This window comes from Dermochelys coriacea, chromosome 3, assembly GCF_009764565.3.
Source record: "Dermochelys coriacea isolate rDerCor1 chromosome 3, rDerCor1.pri.v4, whole genome shotgun sequence".
In the NCBI taxonomy this organism is placed as follows: Eukaryota; Metazoa; Chordata; order Testudines; family Dermochelyidae; genus Dermochelys; species Dermochelys coriacea.
The window spans coordinates 133858156-133884318 of NC_050070.1; the positions used below are offsets into that span (position 1 = coordinate 133858156).

The 26163-nt window shown below is 40.9% G+C and overlaps 1 protein-coding gene across 18 annotated transcripts in view; it reads right to left on the reverse strand.

Moving 5' to 3' along the window:
* Positions 1–21044: 21044 nt before the first annotated feature.
* SIPA1L2 (signal induced proliferation associated 1 like 2) overlaps positions 21045–26163 on the reverse strand; it is a 260821-nt gene continuing 255702 nt past the window's right edge. For 10 of the 18 annotated variants that reach the window (XM_043511364.1, XM_043511368.1, XM_043511365.1 and 7 more), the window contains 2 exons: positions 25341–25422; positions 21045–23881 (listed from right to left, as the gene is read on the reverse strand). In XM_043511364.1, coding sequence (XP_043367299.1) covers positions 23735–23881; positions 25341–25422 — 229 coding nt within the window. In that variant the 3' untranslated portion in view covers positions 21045–23734. The remainder of the gene's footprint in view (positions 23882–25340; positions 25423–26163) is intronic. The other 8 variants (XM_038395712.2, XM_043511372.1, XM_043511369.1 and 5 more) reach the window with 3 other exon arrangements.

A 26163-nucleotide genomic window follows, 5' to 3' on the forward strand; every position in this document is an offset into this window, starting at 1 on the left:
GTCCCCGACCACCACCACCCGCCTTCTCCTCTTGGGAGTGGTGGTCGTGGAACCCCCAACCTCAGGACATCGCATCTCATGCCTCCCAACCAGCGGAGTCTCCTTCTGCTTTCTCCCCCCAGACATATCATCTGATCCACTCTCCGCAATGGTACCTGTGGAGAGAACATGAAAGCGATTAGTTACCTGTGTCTGTGTTACTGGAACCCGGACATTCCGCTTACCTCTTCTGGAGGTCACATGTTGCCAAGCTTCTTCACTGGCCTCTTGGCTCCTCTGTGCAACCTGCTCTATATCTTTAGAGCTTTGTGCCCCTAGAAGCCTATCCTGAGTTTGGTCCAGAATATCCTCAGTCTCTCGTATACAACGCAGGGTCGTTACCTGTTGCTCCAGACCTTCAATCTTCTCTTCCAATATGGAGACCAGCTTGCACTTTGTACAGACAAAGTCGCTTCTGTCCTGTGGAAGAAAGACAAACATGGCACATCCAGTGCAGGTCACAACAGCTGAACCTCCCCCTTCCATATCACCTACCTACTATGAGCTTCCTCAGAGACGTATTTGAAGACTTATCAGGTTTCCTCACTTCAGTCTTCTTAAAAGTAAATATGCCCAGTTTTTTTAACCTTTCCTCACAGGTCAGGCTTTCTAAATCATTTATCATTTTTGGTGCTCTCTTCAGGACTCTCTCTCCAATTTGTCCATAGCTTTGTAATCTGTGACACCCAGAACTGGACAGTACTCCAACTGAGGCCTCACCAATACCAGATAGAGTGGATCAATTACCTCCAGTGTCTTACGTACAATACACCTATTAATAAACCCCAGGATGCTATTAGCCTTTTTTGCCACTGCATCACATTGTTGACTTATTGTGATCACTATAACCCCCAGCTCCTTTTCAGCAGTACTACCATCTAGCCAATTATTCCCTGTTTTGTAGTAGTGCATTAGATTTTTCCTTTCTCGATGAAGTATTTTGTACTTATCTTTGTTGAATTTCATCTTGCTGAATTCAGACCATTTCTCTAACTTGTCAAGGTTATTTTGAATTCTACATCTATCTTCCAAAGTGCTTGAAACTCCTCCTAGTTTTGTGTCATCCAAAAAATTGTATAAGCGTGTTTTCCACACCATTATCCAAGTCATTAATTAAAATATTGAACAGTACCAGACCACAGGACTGAGTCCTGTGGAACCCTCCTAGATATGGCCTCCCTATTTAACAGCGAACGACTGATAACTACTCTTTGCATATCGTCTTTCAAGCAATTGTGCACCCACCTTATAGCAATTTAATTTACACCACATTTCCCTAGTTTGCATACGAGAATGTCATGGGTGACTATCTGGTCTGAGCTTTAGGTTAATTTTTATAGGACTTGAAAACCAGCCTGAGGAAGGAACAATGTTCTGTCCATGCTTCCTCCTTACTAACAGGTTTCAGAGTAGCAGCCGGGTTAGTCTGTATTCGCAAAAAAGAAAAGGAGTACTTGTGGCACCTTAGAGACTAACAAATTTATTTGAGCATAAGCTTTCGTGAGTTACAGCTCACTTCATCTTACTAACAGAGTTCAGTCCTTTCTTATTCTCATACTGCACCCCACGACTGCCTTCCAATTTGCCACCCACCTGTGGGAGAGGGGGAGGAGACATTTGCCCACTGCTGCTTTCCCTCCAAAGAGGTGGTGATGCAGGTAACCTGCACAGAGGGTGGAAGGAGCCCCATCACTCCCATGTGTATAGCTATCTTATGACAGAGCCCATAATAATTACACCCATTGATCCTGCCCATTTACTTTTGCTTAAAAAGTTTTGTAATAACCTGCAATAAGGTTCAGACTAGATATGAACTATACAACATGGTTCAAGTTGTTTCTTATTCTAATCTAGGGAGTTCACTCAGTACTAATATTCAAGAAAGGGAGCAATGTGCAAACTGAATTCGGACCATTTTATTCAGGGGAATCTAAATTTAATCTCAGTTTTCCAATAGGAATTAGAGACTGCACTTAATTTCAGACAGTTAGAGCCAAATTGAAGTAAGTGGGGCTTCACCAGTTAAAAGTAGCAGAGCATATCACCCAGTGTTTTTAGCTTCCCATTTATCAAAACACTGAAGTGCATTAATATTTGTTGATTTCTTCCAAAACCATAATTATTATTGATTGTGCTCAATTTCTAATGAGTGTTTTAGGTCTTAATCATTTAACATATCACCTGATTGTTCAGGACTTTGACTCTGCCTTGTCAAATAGAAGTGATTGAATTATTCACAATTCAAGTCCAACTAAACGGGGATTACATAAATTTGGTCCACACAATTTCCTTGATAATTAAGGATGGGGCATGCCTTCAAACAACATTTGTAGCAGTTGTACAGGCTTAGCGGGCCTCTTCATGCATATCAGTCACACGTGTGCCTGGTTTTACCACGGATCAAGGAAGGATGGTGTCTGAATTGATTTGCAGAACAGATGATGTAGTCATACCATGTTGAGCTCTCAACAGGTCACATGCTCTAGGTCAACAGCATTGCCAGCTACTGGGCTTGATGCAGGAATAACTGGTTGAAATTCAATGACCCCTGTTATGCAGGAGGTCAAGCTAGATGCTCTCAGTGGTCTTTCTAGTCTTAAAAATCTATGAATCAGGTATCATTATCTAAGGAGGACCAGGCCTGGTCAACACATGAATGGAACACCTCTACGGAACATCCAGGGTTTCTCTGAAGCAAGTGTTAGTGAATCAATAGATAGTGCTATTTTTGGAGTCAGTACTAATCCAATATTCTAGTATGATGCTAAGAGACACTATGATGCAAAAAGGCAATGAGATGAAAACAAAGGTTGTCAGATAGCACTTTCTAAAAGAATAGAAGTTATACCCAGTAGCATGTCCAAAATTCCAGTTTGGGGCAATTGCATTCTGCCTATATACGTTCTCCATTTTAAGTAGATAAAACTAGGGATGGATGAAGACATAGATACTGTAGGCTCACCCTTATAGGTGAACCCAAGACCCATAACCCTGAGGAGAAAAAGGAGAAGGCTGCAGGGCTGGGTTACATTATTATTTGTATTGTGGTAGTGCCTAGAAGCCCTAGACATGGCCCAGGATCCCTCTGTGTTAGGTGCTATACACACAGAGAACAAAGTGACCTAGAAGTGCTGATCCAATGATCTCACAAAGTCTCATGCATTAACTTCAGCCCAGTAACCTCAATGTGCTGAACCTCAGAGTAGCCTGAATTTTGGCATCTGCACAGCAAGTCATGAAATTACAGAGACCTATGATTGGTCATCAGTACAGCAAGTTGGAGACATTGAGCAAAAGTTAAAGTAAGGTGAGCTAAAAGCAGAGAGCGGGGCTCCTCCTCCTCCTGGTCTTGGATGAGTGCATCTCTGAAAGAATCTCACTTCCTCTTGCCTCTTCACTTATGGGTGAATGAGGGCTCATCCTCTGGGAGAATCTGAAATGGGACCAGTAGCACGTAATTGGCTCTTGGCTGGAACCTTCCCACCAATAGGTAGAGCACCACCAGCACCTGACAGGAGAAGAACTGATCAAGCTGGCTGTCCCCTGTTCACTTCCTTTCTTCCACAGGAAGATCTGTTGCCATGTTGGTTCCCCCTTCTCTCAGCAGGAAGGGGGTCGGGGGAGAAAGCAGACCCTATTACTTGCCACTCTTCCTCCTCTCCAATGGAAAAAGGAGAGCCTGTTACCAGCTTCCCTTCCCCTAGCTTAAATCCAGGTGAAATAGAATAGATTTATCTATTCCCTCTCCCCTTTTGGGTCTCCAATGGGGAAGAGGTTATGAGCACCAATGTTGCGCCACACACTTTGTGAGCACGCACACATGGGTTTTGTTTAACTGGCTATGTTTGAGGATATGGAGTCATTTTAGATACATTTATTCCCTGTCCCTGTTCCCTTCCACACGTAGTATCCTGCCCCATCAAATGATGGCAACGCAAAGTCACTGACATGTCAGCACTTATCACACCATACAAGTACCAAAATTAATGAATGACCTTCCTTTTTGGATCTATTTTAACCTCTAACCATGGACAGTCAAAAGTCCATGAGGTTAGAGAGCTGACCCCTCTCCACCACATCCATTTCCCCCCTCTCCTCCTGCACAGGATGATTCAGAGGACAAGCTAAAACTCACTGAATTTCCTGACTCCTAAGTGAGTTTTTCCTGCATAGGGGACAATCTAGCCTCTGGAAATTGGCCAGACTGAAAAATAAAACATGTCAGAATACAAGCCTGAATGACTTGGTTAATATGGAGAAAACAACATTTCAAGTAAATGAAAGAAGAGAAAGAGATCCTTTAATTTTTTAAAGGTATATGATTAATTGTACCTAAGAGGGACACTCTCAGGTTAATGTTAGTATCGTCTGATAAACAAATATTGGACTCTATTAGAAAGAAAAATTATTATACTTTTAAGTTATTCTGGTCATGGCATATATTTTAATATCTACACTTCAAAATGATGTAAAAAGATTATTTATGTCACAAATTCAAGCGATCAAAAGAAATGCTATCTTTATAGTTGCCCATGCAACCGTAATTCTGTCCCCCTGCATGTCCAATCTGTGCACTAAATGAGGTAGCATCCATGAAATAACCGTATGATCAATGTGAATCTTCAGCATTGCAATACAGACTATCATAATGTGTATGTGCCAGGGGACAGAATTAAGGTTTTATTTCCATAGTGCTGGCACATTGAAGGTGGTGTTGAATTTCCGCATCAATGTCAGCTTTCTGTGACTGATAATTGCCAAGATAAAGATAATGATTGACATTCTCCAGGGTCATCTTATTACTCTGAATTACTGGAGCGGGATCCTGGTGATTCAGAACCTGTTGGTGGAATACTTTAGTTTTTTTTGTGTTGAATGTGAGGCCGAGTTGGTTGTAGGCTTCAGGGAAAATATTGAATATTTGTTGAAGATCTTCTTCCAAGTTGCCTCACAGGGCACAGTCATCTGCACATTGCATTCAATGACTGATTTAGTGATAGTCTTTGTCTTGGACAGAGGTGATTGAAATTGAAGAGCTTGATGTCCATTCTGCACTGGATGTCATGTCTGGAAGTAAGCTCGTCAGCGATGAGAAGGAGGATGACAGCAAGAAAGATGGAGAAAAGGTTGGAATGATGACAGCTTAACTCCTGTCTTAACTAGGAAGGAGTCCATTTCAGATCTATTGCTGACAACCATCACAGACATGTTGTCATGGAGGAGTTGGAGGATGGCAACAAATTTTGGTGGGCATCCAAATTTAAGGAGAATTCTTCACAGAGCCGCATGATTGATGGAGTTGAATGTTTTGTGAGAGCGATGAAGGCCATGTACAGAGGTCGATGTTGCTTATGACACTTTTCCTGAAGTTGGTGGGCAGCGAAGATCATGTCAGTGGTACCTCGAGATGGTCTGAACCCACATTGCGATTCTGGAAGGATTTCCTTGGCCAAGGGGAGCAGCCAATTGAGGGGAATTTTGGCAAGAATCTTTCCGGAGGCAGACAACAAGGCAATTCCTCAATAGTTTCCACAATCTGATTTGTCTCCTTTTTTTGAAGATGGTTGTGATCATAGCATCTCTAAGATCAGCTAAGATTTCTTCTGAATTTAAATCTTGAGGCTTAAGATGGTGAGCCAGTTCTTCTCTAAATGTGGAAGAAAACAGCCAGATGGAAGATCATTGTCAAGAGTCTTAAGAACCCAGCTAAACATGATCTTTTCCATGTCATGATCTAAACTAATCAACTGATCAACTAAACATGCTCTTTTCCAGATTTTTGACTGCATGTCATTAAGAAGGCACACTATGTATTTTTACCAAGGATTCCCATAAAGTATTTTTGACCGATCTATATTTTCTGAATAGAACCATGCTTTAAGAAATGTATGAATACACAGTATTGGTTTGTCAGATGGAATTCAAGCTTACAGCTAGTAATTTTACTAATGTACTGCTGCTAGCGGTTATTCAAGCATCTCCTCCACCAGACGTTATGAAATATGGAGTACCAAGAGAATCTGAATAAGATCTGAATAATGGTCTAGCTTAGGGGTTCTGAAACTGGGGATCGGGACCACTCTGGGGGTCCTGAGGTTATTACATGGGGGGGTCGCGAGCTGTCAACCTCCATCCCAAACCCTGCTTTACATCCAGCATTTATAATTGTGTTGAATATATTAAAAAGGGGTTTTAATTTATGGGGAGGGTGTGCTGCATGCAGAGGCTTGCTATGTGAAGGGGTCATCAGTACAAAAGTGTGAGAACCACTGCTCATATCCATCAAAAAAGTTGTGTGTGCTGATGGTTTTTGTTTGTTTGTTTGTTTCAAGGCACTGTGAGATTTGTATTTGGAGGGGAATTCAATATAGATTCATTTATCTAACACTAGAATTAGCCCATGATAATAGTTTTGTTTTAAAATTCTCTTCAGCCAAGATACTATTACATTAATAGAAACAGCTTTATGGAGATTCTTGAGAAAATCTCCCAATACGACAAGCTGTGAAATCTGATTATGTGTCTTATGAATATCAGTGCCTAAAATATCAAAGACAGAAAGATCAGTAGTTACGGGTCCATGTGAAAGGGCTGGCTTTTCTAATACGTTTCTGGGTTGCAGAAACTTGCTCATGCAGTGGATGCAAAACTAGAAAAATGTGTGGTGGTGTTTTTTGTTTTGTATTGTTTTTAAGAACGGCTATATTGGGTCAGACCAAAGGTCCACCTAGCTCAGCATCCTGTCTTCTGACAGTGGCCAATGCCAGGTGCCCCAGAGGGAATGAACAGAACGGGTAATCCTCAAGTGGTCCATCCTGTCTACCATTCCCAGCTTCTGGCAAACAGAGGCTAGGGACACCATCCCTGCCCATCCTGGCTAATAGCCATTGATGGACCTATCCTCGATGAATTTATCTAGTTCTTTTTTGAACCCTGTTATAGCCTGGCCTTCACAACATCCTCTGGCAAGGAATTCCACAGGTTGACTGTGCGTTGTAAGAAAAAAGACTTCCTTTTGTTTGTTTCAAACTTGCTCCCTATTAATTTAATTTGGTGACCCCTAGTTCTTGTGTTATGAGGAGTAAACAACACTTATTTACTTTCTCCACACCAGTCATGATTTTATAGACCTCTACTATACCCCCCCTTAGTGGTCTTTTTTTCCAACCTGAAAAGTCCCAGTCTTATTAATCTCTCCTTATACAGCAGCCATTCCATACCCCTAATAATTTTTGTTGCCCTTTTCTGAACCTTTTCCAATTCCAATACATCTTGTTTGAGATGGGGCAATCTCATCTGCATGCAGTATTCAAGGTGTGGGTGAACCATGGATTTATATAGAGGCAATATGATATTTTCTATCTTATTATCTATCCCTTTCCTAACAACTCCCAACATTCTGTTCGCTTTTTTGACTGCCGCTGCACATTGAGTGGATGTTTTCAGAGAACTATACACAATGACTCCAAGATCTCTTTCTTGAGTGGGAACAGCTAATTTAGACCCCATCATTTTACATGTATAGTTGGGATTATGTTTTCCAATGTGCATTACTCTGAATTATCAACATTCAATTTCATCTGCCATTTTGTTGCCCAGTCACCCAGTTTTGAGAGATCCTTTTGTAGCTCTTCATGATCTGCCTGGGACTTAACTATCTTGAGTAGTTTTATATCTGAAAATTTTGCTACTCCACTGTTTACCCCTTTTTCCAGATCATTTATGATTCATTCCAGATCCATTTTAAGAAATGGGTGAGATCCCCAAGATTCTAAAGTGTGATAATCAAAGCCCATCCAAACATATCCATCTCTTTGGACTAGAAGTTGTCTGGGAAATCTTCTGAGAATCGACTTTCTTGCAAGATTCCCAGTATTTTCTGATTGGAGCTGATGAGAAATACAGCGAGACTATCCTTGTCCTATTTCTGCTTCCATTCCTGGTCTTCTGGACATCTGATTTCATAGAATCATACAATATCAGGGTTGGAAGGGACCTCAGGAGGTCATCTAGTCCAACCCCCTGCTCAAAGCAGGACCAATGCCCAATTTTTGCCCCAGATCCCTAAATGCCCCCCTCAAGGATTGAACTCACAACCTTGGGTTTAGCAGGCCAATAGTCTAACCATTGAGCTATCCCTCATCTGAGGGCAAGCTGGATAATTTGTTCTTTTGCTTTGACATCATGTTTTGAAGAATTCAACAAAAAGACCAACATCTTGAATTTCTGTCAGTAGATACTTATAAAGGCCATAGGTTATATGGATCAGATATACCAGAACTCACATGTGGAAACAGAAAACATGCAAAGTAGCAAAAATAATTTAACAGTCTCTTGATTGGTGCTGATGCCTGTCTGAAAATTACCTTAAGGCCTTGATGTAGTTTCCTAAAGTGCTCAAGCATGATGCCATGAGACCAAGTCTATTCATCCAGCTGATAACTTAACTAACCCACAGAGGCTGGAAGTCAGTATTACTAGCAGTGAATTGCTAGCGTAGTAGCTCTGGCAGTCTGCATCAGCATGAACATGAGGAGAGCCTCTCAAACTCAGTCATCCAGCTGAGTCATTAAGAGAAGCTGTTCAGTCAATTTGTCTCAAGTTGTATAATGTGCTTGCATACATGTGTGCACACAATGAGACGAGAATCACAAACGTCTCATCAGAACCTTCTGATCCGAGTTTCATGTTGATCTAGATTTGTAGCTATATCAGTAGCATTTGCTTTTGATTTTAATGTGTTTAAACAAAGTTGGTGCTTCTGAACATTGCCAGTGCTGGAAAATGGAATTCTCTATACATGCAGCCTGGGTAGAGCATAGGCAACTGTGGTGCGAGCTTCTCCACACTGTCCCATCAATATGCTTCACCTCTGACCTGAAGGAAGCATTTCTGGGCTAAGTCTCCAGCCTCCCGTTCAGCCATTGGCCTCTCTGCTGAGAGTGACAAGGGTGCCAGTGTCAGTTGTGATGGTTTTGTAGTATTAAGATTTGCCTATTAGAGACTGAATTGAGGCCATACTGTATATTTATTTCCCATAAGACACCAAACAGCTCTCACATGGTCACCTTTTTGAATCACTAACAACCTGGGTAGGTTTGCACCAGAGACCTATACACATGAAGGGCACTAAGTCCCATTGCACCATCCTGTCCCTCTCGCCTTGATTTCCATCTACAGCCAATAGCAGTTACTATATTTCTGAGCTCAGCACTAAATCATTGAAGGCTTTTGTGCCTGCCAAATCACTCATTTAACATGACGATATATTGACTGATGCTCATTTAGAGCTATTATCGCTGAAAATGTCAAATGTGTGTCACAGCTGGCAGCTCGATGTGAAAAATTTCCCAAGGATTTACAATCTGTGGGATTCTTTCAATAATCTGGTTATTAGGGGTCTGATTCTCCTTGTACACCCATGTAAATCTGGAGTAAACACACTGACAATAATGGAACAACACTGCTGTAAGTAAGAGCAGAATTAGGTCCCGCAATGGAGAAATTCCACTGTTGCTCCTAAAACTCCTTCAAGTTTCTGATCTATGAAAGGGGAAACAGGTTCATTAATTCCCCACATACATCTAGGAGCATAAACCTATTATTTCACTTTAACCATTAGGACACGTTGGAGCTGTCTATCTTCCTAGAGTTTGAGGGAGCCACTAAGGGCTAGTCTACACTGTCAATGCTAAAGTACTGCCGTAGCAGCATTTTAACGTGGCTTGTGTAGTCGCAACAGAGCACTGGGATGGAGCTCTCCCAGCGCTCTAAAAAACTCACCTCCATGAGGGGCGTAGCTCCCAGTGCTGGTGCACTGTCTACACTGGCGCTTTACAGCACTGAAACTTGCTGTGCTCTGGGGAGTGTTTTTTCACACCCCGAGCAAGAAAGTTGCAGTGCTGTGAAGTGCCCATGTAGACAAACTCTTAGGGGGTACTGTGGGAGAAGGGACTAGGATTCAGGCTTGCATGAGGCAAAGCCTGGTTAGAACTTTTACCTGGAGCAAATCCTGATTGGTCCCATCTCCATCATGGCAAGAAAGCCATATCTCCTGCCCTCATCCTGGTAGAATGAGGCCATTTGCCCACTGGGAATGGGAAATATTTTCCATGCTTGCTGGGGTTTAGTGTTAGGACAGGAGATAGGACACTTGTTCAGGAAATGGTAGGGAGAGCTGGGAAGGCATTACGAGTTGTGAGAGAGGAAGCTCACTCCTTTAGAGGGAAATGGGCAAGGAAGGAGGACATGAGAATAAAGCACAGTTATCCTGCTGATTGGATTATTCAAAAATACTAGACCACTTTAAAAAAGATATCAAGAAACTATCTCCAACAGAATAATAGGTGAGAAATTCCATACAAAAAGAGTTGTTCTACTCAAGGATTCTGGCAATATTATAAATCATGAGATTCAATGTTTATAGTAAAATTAAGGAGGACTCAGTCATGCAGAAAACTTGAATAGCTGAACATTTCGCACATTACAAATGTGAAAAGTTGTCTCACACAACCTGAAATAAGCAAGAAGTAGAAAAAAACAACCCTTGATTGTTTCTCTTATATTCTACCCATAGAGAGTCCCTGTAATTCAATTCTAAGTATCTGTATGAATCATGCATTGTAATAGTTTATTTTTATGCTTAATAGATTTAAAAGAAAAATCCAAATCTTTCCTCTTGACTAGTCTCAGATGAAATTGACTTTATTGTTAGCTGGCTGCCATAGAGAGGAAGCAAAAGCTTGCATTGTTTGGATATACATGGAAGGCAAATAAACTTAAGGGTTTACATCTTTAGCATTTTACACCAACTCAAATTCTTGTCTAAATACCACTGACCTGATAACAATGACTTAAGGACTTACATTTATTCTAGCTGAACTATCTGTCTGGGACCCAAGGATAATCAGTGTAAATAAGTCAAATTAAAATAAAGTGTTTTATAACTGAGGTTGCATTTTTAAAATCAAATTCTAGGAAACCGGAAAAAAATCACATTTGTTTGCCTTAATATTATAGGTATGGAAATCATGCATCTTTTCTTCTTGGCCATGGACCTAACCACAATGATCTCTGAATTTACCACATCCACGTTGGAGAAGCGCAGCTCACTCCTTGTGAGACTGGAGGCAGAGGTAAAAGTAAGACAGTACGGTAAGAGCCAGTACACAGCTGACCATACCAGCAGGGCTGCTGATGGGGGGGGAGGGGGAGAGAGGGCAAAAAGGGGCAGCCCCAGGCCCTGGGGTAGCAGCAGCGGACAGGAGCCCTGAGGCTCCAGTGGCAATAGGGTTCCGGCCCTTTAAATCACTGCCAGTGCCCTGGGTGGTGCAGGCCGGGCAGCTCCAGCCCCACACCTTTCACCCGAGTCCCCGCCCCTTCCGGGGGCCCAGAGCCACCCCCCCACCTTGCTCAAGACCCCAGCTGCCCTTAATCCCTTAAATTACTTTCACCCCTGACTGGAGGCTATGTGGAATGACCAACTGGGATAAAATACATCAACCTACCCTTTAGGAAAAAGAAGGAAGAGAACATATCACCACAATTGCCAACTTTCACATGGTAAATAAGCACCCCGACTTTCACAATAAATCAAGCTAATCCCATTTCAAATCAAGGCCAAAACAAGCCAATCCCTAAGTACCCCAATACTCTGTGTGACTAGATCCCCCCGGTGTGCAATCTGGGACTGTGGTGGGCCCGCTGTGCACCCCTGACTCTCTCCCCCCTCTCCCCTGCTTGCCCCCCACTTGCCAGGAGCCGATCAAAAAAAGGAAGCAACAAGCTACAATTCAAAAATTAGCCAACGAGCAACTCACCAGCTAATTAAGACAAAAACAAACCCAATTTCTGCGTTTTTTTCACAGGTTTGGCATGTCTGCATATCACACTGATACACCTCGTTCTTCATTGGTTCCCCACTGTTTTGTGCATTTACTCCAAGGTCCTGGCCCTCTTTTGCAAAGCCTGTCAAAGGCTTTGCAAAATGGGACCCAGCCATTTTAGAAACTTCCATACTCTCCAGTGAACACTTGTTTCCTAATTGCACTTTGGATGATGGAGCCAAGGCTGCATTCCCAGTGGCAGGGGTTGGGCATTCTTGGCTGAAGTTGTTTCTCAGGTGCACGGTGGCAGAAAAATACTGTGAGTGCGATGTTCATTTTGTCATCTCATTGTCCCATTGCTTGAAGACTGATCATATTTTTTCTTGACATGGCTTCTGTTTAATTGAATTACTTTTCTTCATGACCTTAACTTGAGGGCAGCTTCAAAAGGAGTGCGGCTCATTAAAACACTATTCCTTGTAAAGCATTCAGCTTTTAGTTTAATCCAGGTAGCCTGTCTAAATCCTTTTGTGTCTTGCACCTAGGACCTGAGAAAATAATGGCACCAACTTGTAAGCAGACACACCACCAGTTCAGCCAATAGACAGGAGAGTACCATAGACAGCCAAAGCGTGGACTGAATATATTTCTCTCAGGGAACAGTCAAATTACAATGCATCCTGATCTTCTACAACTATAATTATAAGGGTATCTGTTCTTGTCATTAATTTATGATTTCAATGGAGCTACATCAATTTACATCAGCTGAGAATCTGGCCCCATAGCTACAGAACTAGTGTACTCTATGGGCAGGGTGACCAGATAGCAAGTATGAAAAATCAGGAGACTTTTTTTCGTGGCGGGAGTGAAGGGATGTACAGTTGCCTATCTGAGACAAAGCCCCTGATATCAGGATGGTCCCAATAATATTGGGAGTCTGGTCACCCTATTTATGGGGGAGATTTTGAAAGGCACATCTTCCCATTGACTTTCAATAGGAGTTGGATGCCTAACTTCCCTTTGTTTAATAGCTGAAGCTATGTAGGGGGAGAGCGTCAAAGGAACAAAGGGAGTTTTTAAAAATGGCCTAGTAAAGTCTTGGCTACTAAATGTGGGTGCTTATTAATCTGGGGCAGCCCTTAGACAGACTATACCATGTATGCTTCCAAGCTGCAAAGGGTCAATATGAACATAGTACCTGGAGCGCCGTAACTCCCCTTAGTTGCCCAGGCTCATTTCTTTTAGGGGCATTTTTGAATGTGCTCCTCCAGCCTCACCGCAGAGGCTGCTGGGCTCCTCAAGGACATGCAGGATCCCTGCTTGAAATCCTGGTGCTGTCGCCTCATTGAAGTCCCCTACCGGAATTTTCCCTACATAGTTTGGAGCTTCCCAGGCATGAATCCCTTGTCTGGAAAAGCAATTCTATTAAATGAATAGTTGCGATGACATTACATTTGTACAGGTTATCTTATGGAACTGGGTTGACAGAATGTTTGTTTTATTCTCATTCTATTCCATCATTTTTGAGCATTTCGGTTGCCCCAGTGGCTGCACCCCACTGACACCAAGACCAATGAATACTCAGTTATAGCTACAGGAAACAGAATGGCCCTCCAAAATCCTTCACAGATAGTTACAAGGAAGCTTGAAATATGGTTTCTTTATAAACTATCATGAAAATAATGTGTTGCCCCCAAATCATCATATTACAGTCCTGGAAAACTATGGTATTCCCTTCCAAAGAAAATGACCCCCATGCAGACTGGTAGTCAGTGAGAATTTGGTTTCACTTTCCAAAAGTAAGCCACCTGTGAAGTGAGGCAGGCATTTGATATTTGGATTTTGCATGGCAATCTCCTTTCCCTGAAGGAACACAGCACACACTCAAGCTTGGGAGGACTGGACTGTCCAGACTCCGTATGTCTCAAACACCCAGATGAAAGCAGGGTGGAAATTTTATCAACAACGATCAAACAAGTTATTCTGAACCCAGAGAGACACTGTGGCTGTAGCTGCCATTTGTATACAATGAGCACATTCCACGAAAGGCAAGTAATGGAACTGGATGTTTTGCTGCTGTCTGTTTCAATGTGGGACTTATTCAGTACACAGACAGACACTGTACATCATAACCTATAAATTGGGGCAGTCAAAGTTATTTAAACAGCTGCAGAAAAAGTGCTGCACCTTAATAACCCCCCAGTAACCTTCCACAGTCCTTATTACACACTCTTCAGTCATTTCATTTTGCTATTAAATCCATCATACTTGCTCAAGTGACTTATCCTTGCAGGGTGGAGGTCAGGTTGCATCCTGGGTGGCAGATTCCACTCTGATAGCGCATCAAATATGAGGAGATTCCCTGCCTTCAGCAAGTTTTTCAAATGAGATTATTGATTCAGCTCTGCAACTGCATCAAACTGGATCACGTGAGTGAATGCACTGGGACTTTGCATCTGAGGTGAGGACAAAAGGTGAAGGTTTTCTATGGCGTACTAAATGGAACAGGTAAACATTGTGGATCACTTTTATGCATTAAGACAGTGTCTGCTATCAGTGCAGTAACTCCTTGGTGCAGGGATTGTGCCTTATTCCTTGTAAGGAAAGTGCCTAGTAAAGTGTGGGCACTACCAGAAATTGATTAATTGGTTGTTCTAGTTTCTGAACAGTCAAGAAAATTTAAGACTCCATGGACCAGCGTCTCAGCTGGTCAGTGGAGTAATGTCAGTTTACCTCAGAGATGAGATTCTGTTACTTTTGTGCCCCTTGGATCCTAGTCCTCCTCTCCAAACATAATTTACTTCAGCCTGAAGGCTGATCCAAATTATTCCAGATGACAATGGCCCCAAGGAGCTGTTACAACAGCTGGGATCACTGGGACATAGTCATGTCTCTATATACTGGCTGGAGGCAGAGAATGGCGTAGGATCTGCTGTGTCATCTCTATGCCCTGCACTGGGTTGGCTCTTCCCATGGCTACTAGCTATGCCAGGTGGCTATCTAGGCTGTACAAATACAGCTAGTCAGAATTTTTTTGATGAATGTTTTTTCCCCCACCCAAAAAAAGGCCCATTAGTTGAAACCAAAACTGTTTGTGAAAAGGGTTGGTTTTGATGAGCTCTGAACTCAGAAAATTTTAGTGAAAAAAGTTTCAAAACTATCAGAATAACCAGTTTTGACATTTCTGATGTGGAAAATTTCAGAGGGTTGTATTTTGTTGAGAAATTTTAAATTAGACTTAAAAATGGGCAAAAAGAAAGGTGAAAAGGTCCAATCGGAACAAAATCTTTCAAAATGATAACAACAAGACATTATAATTGACCTGAACTGAATTCTTTTCAGATTGCAAAAATTATTGATATTTCAACTTTTTGATCTGATTTGAGACAGGAAAATGTTCATGGGTCAGGAAAACTATTTCCCATTCATCTCTATTTACAAACACAATTTATTCTTCCAGTGACAGGGGTATTATTAAGAATCATAAATCTCCTTACCCCTTTTTAGCACTCAAGATATTTGAATATTATTTGTTCCCTTTGGCAATGGCAGTTCTCATGTGCCTTACATTAATGGGTATTGGGAACGGACACTGCTAGAGTTAATTTCCATGAGTATTTTTCCAGTATGAAATATTTCATCATTGAGAATTATACAATGGTATAGAGTTGATCTGTTTTTCTCCACTCAGTGTAGTTTTTGCTTTGCTGCTAATGTTATTTTAAAAATCAATATAATTTGTTTTATTGGTGATTTTGACCAGAAAACATTCATTTTCTTTAGCAGAGTCTGGAAATAGTTTACAACCAGAATAAACCTTCTCAACATTAATATTCAGGAGTAAATGTGTCTTACAAGATGACAAAGAGGCCAAAAATTCAATGTAATGTGACAGCATTCTCTTATGATACCTATTACTATGGCAGCAGATACTAGGCACTGCTACTGTTACCGTTTGTGTCACCATTTCCATTTTAAATGCTAATTTTAGAGGCTTGTAGTTTGGCAGTAAAGATTTGCTCTGGGGAAAAACTTGTCATACAAGAACTAATTTCTTTTAACAAATATTAACAAAAATATTTGGCTGTTTTAAAAGCTGAAAATCTTCTACATCTAAATCTAATCAAAAGGCCTGGTTCCACACTGGGTGTTTTATGCCACTCCAGTTTTATGCCAGTGTAACAGCATTCATTGCAATTGATAGACTCAGGAATATTTTCATAGTCAGTACCCTGGGTACTGGTACTGGGAGAGAACTAGATATCATTGCTAACAGTGAAATATCCAAACTCTAGTTCTGGGGTAATCACCAGGTAAGCAGGTGATGTAAATGCAGCTGGAGGGGTGGAATTTTGTGATGAAGATGGCAATGCTGATGAAGATGGTGCCACCAAAGATAGTACTGAGCATACTGGTACAGAAGCAAATGACTACTGACTGAGGTTTTCTATCGCTGCATGTTACTGAAGATTCCAAAACTGACAGTAATGATGGCATTGGGACTGAGGTTGCGACTGCTGAAGACTGAAGGTGCCATTACTGGAGCTGAGGGATGTGAGTTAGTAGATCCCAGAGACTCATGGTGCTGGTGAAGTTCAGCTGGAGCTGACTTGGACAAGTCAGAAGAGTGTTTTAGATCTCTTGGTTGGTACCTGGGATGGTGAGCGATGCCAAGTTGTGTGTGAACTTTTGGATAAATGGTTTTAAACAGGCACCGGGCCTTCTTCCAGATTCAGCAAACGGACAGAACCCTGGTCCATGGAGGGCCCCCATCCTTAGAGAAAGGCTGGAAGGACTTGGCCTGCTGAGGCCCCATAAGTCTGTGCGCTTGTTCGGAGCTGAAGCTGTGCTGAACTTGTGACCTCAAAGGAAACCCTGTAAGTAGGGTGTTGAAGCACTGCTCCTGCCAGAGCTTGTTTTAGAGCTGGGGTGTTGTCTGGTAAGCTTATTGGTTTGCACGTAGATCCTTTTATTGTTTTACATACACGTTCTCTGAAGTCTTTTACCTTAAGAATAATATAGGCTTGCATTAAAAAAAAATGGTGTGGTAACTTGAAACTGTTGACAATCAGTGTGTTATCAGTCTCTGAAGAGAAAGCAAGAGGTGTGCTTGGGCAGCTTGTCTCCGCTGGGAACAAACACAGTGAAAAGTAGGGAACTGCGCTGCCTTAAATACCTGGGTCAGAAGGGAGCGAGACACAGATGTCCATCCAAGAAAGGCAACAGCTGGAGATCTGAAGCCTGCAAATGGGTGCCCCTTGCTGGACCACTGTGGGGTAATACAAGAACACTTGCCCTGAACTGTGACAGGATGTTCATTGATGTTAGACCTAAAATTGCATCCACTTTCTCTCCATAGCTTTCTTTGAAAAATCCAGTCATTTTGTATATTTGTTTTGTAACACAAATGAAGCAATCCAGCATTCCTGAGCCACTCTTCAATAACAAACTAGTATGCACTAGGCAAAGAGGGGTGCACGGGAATATGAATTTCAAGTTTCCAAGAAGATTTGATGCATGAGGTTAATAAAGCTATTCAGAGATTATGACAATATCTTGATAGCATGCCTTTTAATGTTTCTCTAAATAAAAATCAACAATCTTAGCAGACAATTGGCAAGATGTTAGAAGGCTTATTGCATCCTGCACTGTGGAGCTATCTAGTTTTAAAGAGCAAATGACTCATGCAGAAAACATTCTTTAGAGCTTAGTAAGAGGTTTAAACCACATCAACATTAGAAATCAATGAGCCAACAAACTGTGGACTACTGAGGTCATGGTTAATAAAGAAAGACTTCAGTTTTATTTTTATTTCCCATTCTTGGTCTAATCATTTGACCTCAATTTTAAGACAGTGTCTGGGTACAATTCACCATTCTACATATAAAGGGATTGATTCTCCTCTCACTTGCACCAGGTTTATTATTCATTGATTTCAGTGGCGTTAACTCCTGATTTCCACCAGTGTCACAGAAAAATCAGACCTCCATTTTTTTTAAAAAGAATAAAATCAATGCACCAGTTATACAGCAGATGTCTCAAGTGGTGTGTCACAAAAAGTGGGCTCAACCAACAATGCCATATGGAGCAGTTCTGACTAAATGATGTGACAGGTCCCACCTGTAATGCCGGAGTAAGGTATGTATAGATGACCCAGTGGCTATCCTACTGAGTTGCGTGGCAGATGCCTCCTTGTCCAAAAAGCTGGACTGGAACTGGCGTGAGGGCTTTTCTGTAGGCAAGGACTTCTGGCCTGAATACAGACCAACAGAACACAGACCAAGATTTTCAAAACATCAGTGCCTAAAATTTAGGCTCCTAAATCATATTTAAGCATCTAAACACGGCCTAATTTTCAAAGTGCTGAGCACCCAGTACCTCCTATTTTTGTAACTGGAACTATAGTGTATAGGAGAGAGCAGGAAAGGACACTAGTACCTTTTTTAGTGCCTTGCCATATGAAGATGCTTCAAAACTGGTAGTAGGTTGAGTCCATTTTCTGTTGTGTGCTAAGTATATCAAACTCTCATTGAGAATACCTTGGGCCTGCTTAGCCTTCCAAGCCATCAAGTTGTAGGAAAGGGATCAGGTTCTGGGAAAGAAAGGAAGGTTTATTATGTTATAAAACTATGGTCAGAGACAGGGATCCAAGAAGGATTACTTTGCTCATCCTGATTATTATTCTGATTGGGTGCCCAGAAGTAGATATGAGGGGGGAAGAAAGAGAGAACAGCTCCAGCACCTTAGAGCTATGTGGTCATAGGACAGTCAACAGCAGTACATTTCAACTATGGTCTGGTTGCACACTCGATCAAAGGACAATCTTGTGGGTGGTAAATTTCCTCAAGGACACATGGATGGAGGCTGCATTCCTCCAGCACTCACTGAAATATGCTTCATGGAATGTTTGGGGGCTTTTTCTCCTTGCACAGGAGGGGAGTAGCTCTTGTTGAAGAGAGGCATTGCATGTCAGGGGTTACATAAGAGGATCCACCACCTGGAAAGGAACCTACATAGTCAAAGCTTTAGAAACTCAGAATTCTTCAGTGCAAATAAGGCTCAGATTTTCATGAGAGTGATATTTCTTAGTAAAAAAATGACCAGTTACCAGTTAATTCTGAACCCAAAGGGGGACGATGGTATTAGTAATTGTGGGGAGCTATGTTGATGGCTAGTACTTAAACATTAACACAACCATGGAGTCACGTTTTATTCAGTGAGCGATAACTCCAGCCCCTCAAATAGTCATAGCACATTGCCAAGCTGATCAAAATGGAAATGAAGCTTAGAGGTTCACTAAGCTTTTTGTCTTTGGTGTTCAAGATAAGTTCTTTTTCCAACTAAACTTGGTGGTGGTAGACCAGAAAAAAGGACAAATTGATCAGAGATAATGTAGATGGTTCTGATGCATTCAAATTAAATAATGTCCACGTTTCGTTAAGCCTTTTGGCTATTAGTGCTAGCATATTTATTGTAAAGAGCACAGTAATTGTGACATGCATCTCAGTGAAGATAATATAGTCAAATGTCCCAATGGAACAGGTTTTAGAGACGTAATTTTCAACACCTTAAACAATTGCTTCTTCAAACAGCTAAATATAGAGCATATAAAAGGAATACACAGGAGCTGGTTCAAGAAGTAGACATAGCTTCTGCACTAAATAATAATGACCACAATATGATTAAGTTCTACATCCTCAGGAGTAGAAATCATACCAAAAACAGTTCTGCATCAGTATCTTTAGAAAAGAAAAAGAAAATATTAACATGTAAGCAATTTCTGTAGTTGCCACAAGGGTGTTATGAGATCATGAATAGGAAGTGGAATAGTCCACGTGGTCCTGAATGGCTGGGTGGGTGGCCCCAAAAGACAATCTCTGTATTAAACTATGTCAAGGTTCCTTCCCCACTCTGAACTTTAGGGTACAGATATGGGGACCTGCATGGAAACCTCCTAAGCTAATTTTTACCAGCTTAGGTTAAAACTTCCCCAAGGTACAAACTATTTTATCTTTTGCCCTTGGACTTTCGCTGCCACCACCAAATGTCTAACAGGGATATAAGTGAGAAAGAGCCAGTTTGGAAACGTCTTTCCCCCCAAAATCCTCCCAAATCTTACACCCCCTTTCCTGGGGAAGGTTTGATAAAAATCCTCACCAATTTGCATAGGTGACCACAGACCCAAACCCTTGGAACTTAATGAAAAAAGCATTCAGATCCTTAAAAAGAATTTTAATAGAAGTAAAAAGAATCGCCTCTGTAAAATCAGGATGGAAATATCTTACAGGGTAATCAGATTCAAAACAGAGAATTCCTCTAGGCAAAACCTTAAGTTACAAAAAGACACAAACACAAAAAAAATCACATTCCATTCAGCACAGCTTATTTTCTCAGCCATTTAAAGGCATCAGAATCTAACGCATATCTAGCTAGATTACTTACTAAGTTCTAAGATTCCATTCCTGTTCTGTTCCCGGAAAAAGCATAACACAGACAGAGCGCCTTTGTTTCTCCCCCCATCCAGCTTTGAAAATATCTTGTCTCCTCATTGGTCATTTTGGTCAGGTGCCAGCAAGGTTATCCTAGCTTCTTAACCCTTTACAGGTGAAAGGGTTTTTCCTCTGGCCAGGAGGGATTTTAAAGGTGTTTACCCTTCCCTTTATATTTATGACAGACTATGATACACATTATCGCACCTTTAGGTTGGAAGCAAAAACCATTTTGTGGTCTCATTGTAGCCGCTATTGGACATTTGTTCACATTACCAAAACAGCTTAAAATTCGGCACAGATCATTGATTTCTGTTTAACACTGGAATTCTGCAGGTCAGCACTGAGGTGCTAGGAAAGTTGTGTCAGTACTATGGCTGCGCTTCTTGCTAGCGTTTAGTCCATTATTTTCCTGAGCACTAAGTTCCTCTGAAAAGATGACTGAAAAGAGTAGAAAGAAAAGAAGGACTTGTGGCACCTTAGAGACTAAAATTTATTTGAGCATAAGCTTTCGTGAGCGACAGCTAACTTCATCGGATGCTGTAGCTCACGAAAGCTTATGCTCAAATTTGTTAGTCTCTAAGGTGCCACAAGTCCTCCTCTTCTTTTTGCAGATACAGACTAACACGGCTGCTACTCTGAAACCTGAAAAGAGTAGATAATCAAATCTCTACCTCAAATCTGGAATAAGGTTTGTGGTAAAATTGATTGATTGCACATATCATTAAACATTTAAGGCCAGATTGTGAACCTCTTCCCTCTTGGTGGCAAGCAGTTACACAAGTAGATTCATTTACTGTGGCAGCACATGACTGAATGATTATTGGGAGTTACAATCAGAGTAAGGGGGTCACAATCCTTGAGTGATTTTTCTCACTTTTGGGAACAAAATATTCAAGTGTTTGAGACCAGGAGGGAGGGAAAGAGAAGAAATCTACTTGCCAAACTTCTTTTGCACAGTTCATTATCGTAGTTATTTCAGCAGCTAAAAACAGGAATTAGTGTATATACACTATATTCTGCTAATAAATATTATCTAAAAAGTTTTATGAACTATTATAAAACTCAATACTACCTCTCCAGAAAAAGCCCCTTCTTTGGGTTCACTTCAGTTAGCACAGCTTCCAAAGACCAAAAGCCTCTCTTGAAGGCACATTTTGTGAAGGCACATTTTTTGACAAATTGTGAAGGTTGTACACTTTGCAATTTGGCAAGGTGTCCAGCCCAGATGGGTTGACTAATGACTTTTGCAAGGTGTTTAAATCAGATTCTAGTGAAACACATGACTGCCATGTTTAATTACTGTAACTTAATGGAGCTTTTTGCCAGACATTGCCCAGCATGTTAGAATCAGAGCCATTGCTAAAAGAAGTACAGGGACTCAGAATGCAGTCCCTTTCTTCCGCCCCTCCCCTGTAACCCCCATTTCACTAGTAAATTGTGATATTGAAATTTTGGTCAAAGCCTTGATATTCTCTGCCCAAAGATGACTTTTCCTATTGTTCATCCAAACATTTTAGCAGAGACAGCTCTTTGTTCCACTTCAGAAAACATAATTTGGCCCACACAGTACATAATAGTGGATGAAGAATAATTTGTATCAGCTGAGTTTATGCACTTAAAGCTTTGAGAGCTTTTACATTGGGCTTTAAATGTGACTTTCTGTATTCATTTAGAATCCATTTTTTGTGCCTGTGCTTTCAACAACATCACAGTCTCAAACTGGCTCTTCTTGGCAGACTAACATCAAAGGGGCTCGTTAGCTTCAATTCATTCCTATAATTGCACCTTTCCAATAGATTTTAAGGATAGTACTATATGTGGAATTGCAGCAAAAGAAGATGAACATAAAATAGCCTAAGCTATCAGCAGCATGCTTTCATATCTTGCAGATGCTAACAATCAAATCTTTGACTGCACACACTAAAGATGGCAGAGTATCTGGCATTAAGATACATTTTTTAAATACTTGATGCCTGTTGAGTGATTTTTCTATATTTCTCCGTGGTGTAGTGATAGTTCTTTTAGGTCAATACACATAAGTAGCTGGATAGTTTTTGCTCCCTGATCAGAATAGCTACCCTGTCAGGTATAGATCAGATCACACCAAAGATGGCATCAACTTTGTGGGCTGATCCTGAGAAATGAATGGGAGCTACGCCTGCTTAGATTTTCTCAGGATCAGAACAAAGTAAGATCACAGATGAACACATTTATGCACGACATTCAAAGTGGACTGAACAGAAACCTAAACTATGGACAGTGGAATTGGATGTATGTTGTATGATGAAAAACAAATATTTTTTGAAGTTTATATTTTTAACGTTTATTAAAAAAGCAAAATGTATGTTCATCTCAAATGAAACAGTTAAAAATGTTAAAGCATACAAATAGTGTACTAGCAGCATCCAATCATTAGAATTTTCTAGTATGCCTCAGTACAGTCTCAGCAAGCTAAAAATATTACAGCTCGCAACCAACTGTCTTCACCATAGTGCAGATAAAACAAAAACTTTATAAAATTAACAACTGAAGGTTAAATAAGCTTAAATAAAGGTGTTAAATACAAGACACTTGATCAAAGCTTCTGTACAAAGAAACAAATTTGGCATTGTACAAGTGATTGGCTGGCTCACACCATACATGATTTTAATAGTTAAGCAGTATAACTGTTTTAGCTGAACATCAACTATACAAAATTATCTGAAGTTGGAGTGGGCTAACCCAGTGAGCCATTTACAAGGCATGTGTATCTTTAGAAAATCAGAACACTGTTTATATTCAGGCACCATTTGTTCCTGCAAATAAATAATCTCTAATGTATCTGCATCCAAACTAGTGTTAAACACATCAGTGCTAACGTTTTATAAACACAGCTTTGTGACTATTCACTATACCTCCTTTCTTATTGCTATGACCGTGTGACTGTGGAAATAAACTACTGTACATACAAAAAATAGAGCACCTTTTAAACATTAAGGTATATGTCTGATTATTCTTTTTATCTTACAATACTGAAGCCCAAGCTACTGTAAATTGATTTAAACATCTTCACCAGAGGACCTGAAATACAGGAAATAAAACCCAAAACGTTCCTCTTCAGGCAACCCCAACCCAAAGCATCTTCTAAAAATGTCTAAAATGACACCAAGAATTTTACATTCATCTTCACACAAACAAATGTCTGCTATTCTCTGCTTTCTTCAAATGAATACAAAGATAGATCCACATGGCCCTCAGTCTTGTTCAAATGAATAGAGCTGGACAGAGAATACAGCAGAAACATCTAAAATGGATTGTGAACACAATGAAATTATATTTCGTTAATTCAAAAATACAGCTGTTACGCAGTTCAAATAGTGCTTTCCAGGGGCCTAGACATTAGGATTTCTTGTCTATGGTATTGAAAAACCATTCTGTGAATTTTCTTAGTTGAGCGGCTGCTGTTTGAGACTCCTCCTGAAGTCTCATGTTATCTTGTCTCAAATGCTGGACCTCAGCTTGGAGAACGGCTTTGTCTTGTTTTTCCTGGTTATTAAAAATATAAGTTGAATAAAGTAAGTAGCCAGGATGACATTGGTTTCATTGCTCATATTTCTAAGCGAGTCTCAGAGCTCTGTTTACTTTAGCTCCCTAATCCATTATGACAGCAATTGAATTGTAAACTGAATTCCCAAATTTGTTGCAGTGTTGTACTGAAGAAGATAACATTGCAGGCTAAAAAGAAAACTAAATGCAATTTCTGTATGAGAACTGTAGAACCCAATTTCTGTACAACAAAGATTTGAGCACTAAAAAGTTATTCTACAGTTCAGATTAGACTCATCCCTAAAAGTAGGAACTGAAAAATTGTGAAACCTCCCATATGTGTTTTCCCAAAGAAAAGATTCAAGATCAGAGGATTAACAAGCGATACAGAAGAATTCAAGTAAGGAATTCTGTAAGGATTTGATTTTACAAATACAAAGCTAATGCAAAATGTTTGGCTTCAATCATTTCCCTCTAATGGTTTATTTCATCACTTAAAGCAATATGTGGCCTGTTGCTTAACTGATCTGACACCCATGTTCCTGTTTCCAGCTCTGTCACTAACTCACTGTTTGATTCCAGTCATGCCACAAACCATTCTGTGCCCCAGTTTACTCATCTGCAAGTTGAATATCATACTCCTGGCATATAGTTTCATGGATTGTAAATGGCTGCACTCACTGCAGGTATGCCTCCTGGTGACTAGGTCTGAGAATTAGCTTTCAACCCACATGGCGCCCCCATCATTGGTTGCTCACGACTTGAAGTGCTCCATCTTTTTGACTCGTCTCTCTAGTCAAGTCGCTATACAGTCTCCCATTCCAGGGTATCAAAGTCCAACCGGACAAGTTGTCTGGATGCCGCTTCAGACAGTCTTCTGTTTCACCTCTAGATACTTTGCCACTTCCCAGTCACCGGTGGGTAGAGGAACCTGGGCCTGCCCACAACTCTGGGTTCTAGCCCAGGGACCCTATGACTAACAGTGCAGGTCTGCTCAGTTTCTGTTGCTGTTTCCCTGGGCTCCTTCCTACCTCATGTCTATCTCCTGTCGTATCTCTAGATTTACCACTGGAGCATCCTCTGCTCTCCATGACTACTTCACCCCTCTTGGCCTCTTGTCTGACTACACAGTTCAGGGCAGGATCTCATGGCTCACTTTCGCCCTAGACTTCCACATTGTTCATGACCAACTCTCTTTCCCTCTAGGGAGTGACTGCATGCTCCTTCCCTGCAGCCTCCACCTGGCTTTATAATTCTATCCCAGCTTCTCCTGCAGCAGTTCTTGATCTGAAGTTAGGCCTTCTCAATCCCCTCTAGGTGCAGCATATAATGTTAAATGTCCCCTTTTTGTCCACATTAACCCGCTCTTTGAAACCCTTGGATGGAAGGTACTATACAAGTATAGTTATTTCTATTGGAGAGCAATGGAGACATTTAATTCTTATGAAGAGATTTTTACCTTCCGGAGGTCAGTTTGTAGTTGCCGGAGGATCACTTCCAGCTGATTTACTTTTCCAGTCAGAGTAGATGGTGTGTGCTCCCTACAAAGTAAACAACAACTTCACTCCAGAGTTAGTTCAAAATACTTCCCTTCCTTAATGTCAATAAAACATACTCTTATAGGGTCACATCACAAAAAACAATTGACCCAGGGCCAATTGGGCATGTCAGCTGAAAAAAGCAACAATAGACTTGCTCAAGCACGAACCCACTACTGTGATGTTTGAAATACCTTGCTACATCTCACACTAATGAAGCAGAAATGAAAAATGACTTTGAAAAGGAAATGCTTCAGATCTTACTCGCACATGTATTCACAGTGCAAATTAACTATTCAACTAATTAATGCGAAGAGTGCATTTGTTAACAAGCTGCTTTCTGATAAGGAACATTAGTAACAAAGCAAGTTGCAACAGCAAAGATTATAAACATATAGGTTATTTTAGTTCTCTTCTCTGGTCTGCAATTGTGCCATTTCAAGTAAAAAGATAAACCAGTGACTTTATGAAGACTAACATTTTGTCTTTAAAGGTCAAACGTACAAAATATAGCCACAGGTTAATCAAATGCATGACTGAGAGAAAATGCAGAGAAGAGCTGTTGTCCTGCTTATGAAAGTGAACACTTTGGGAGACAGTTACATACACATTCACAGATTAAATTAGACGTAATGTGAATTATTTCATCTACATGAGAGACGCTGAAGAAATATACAAAGCTGAATCAGCTACTTCATGCAAGTTAGCAAATTGGACAGGTTTGACAACACTGAACATGGAATG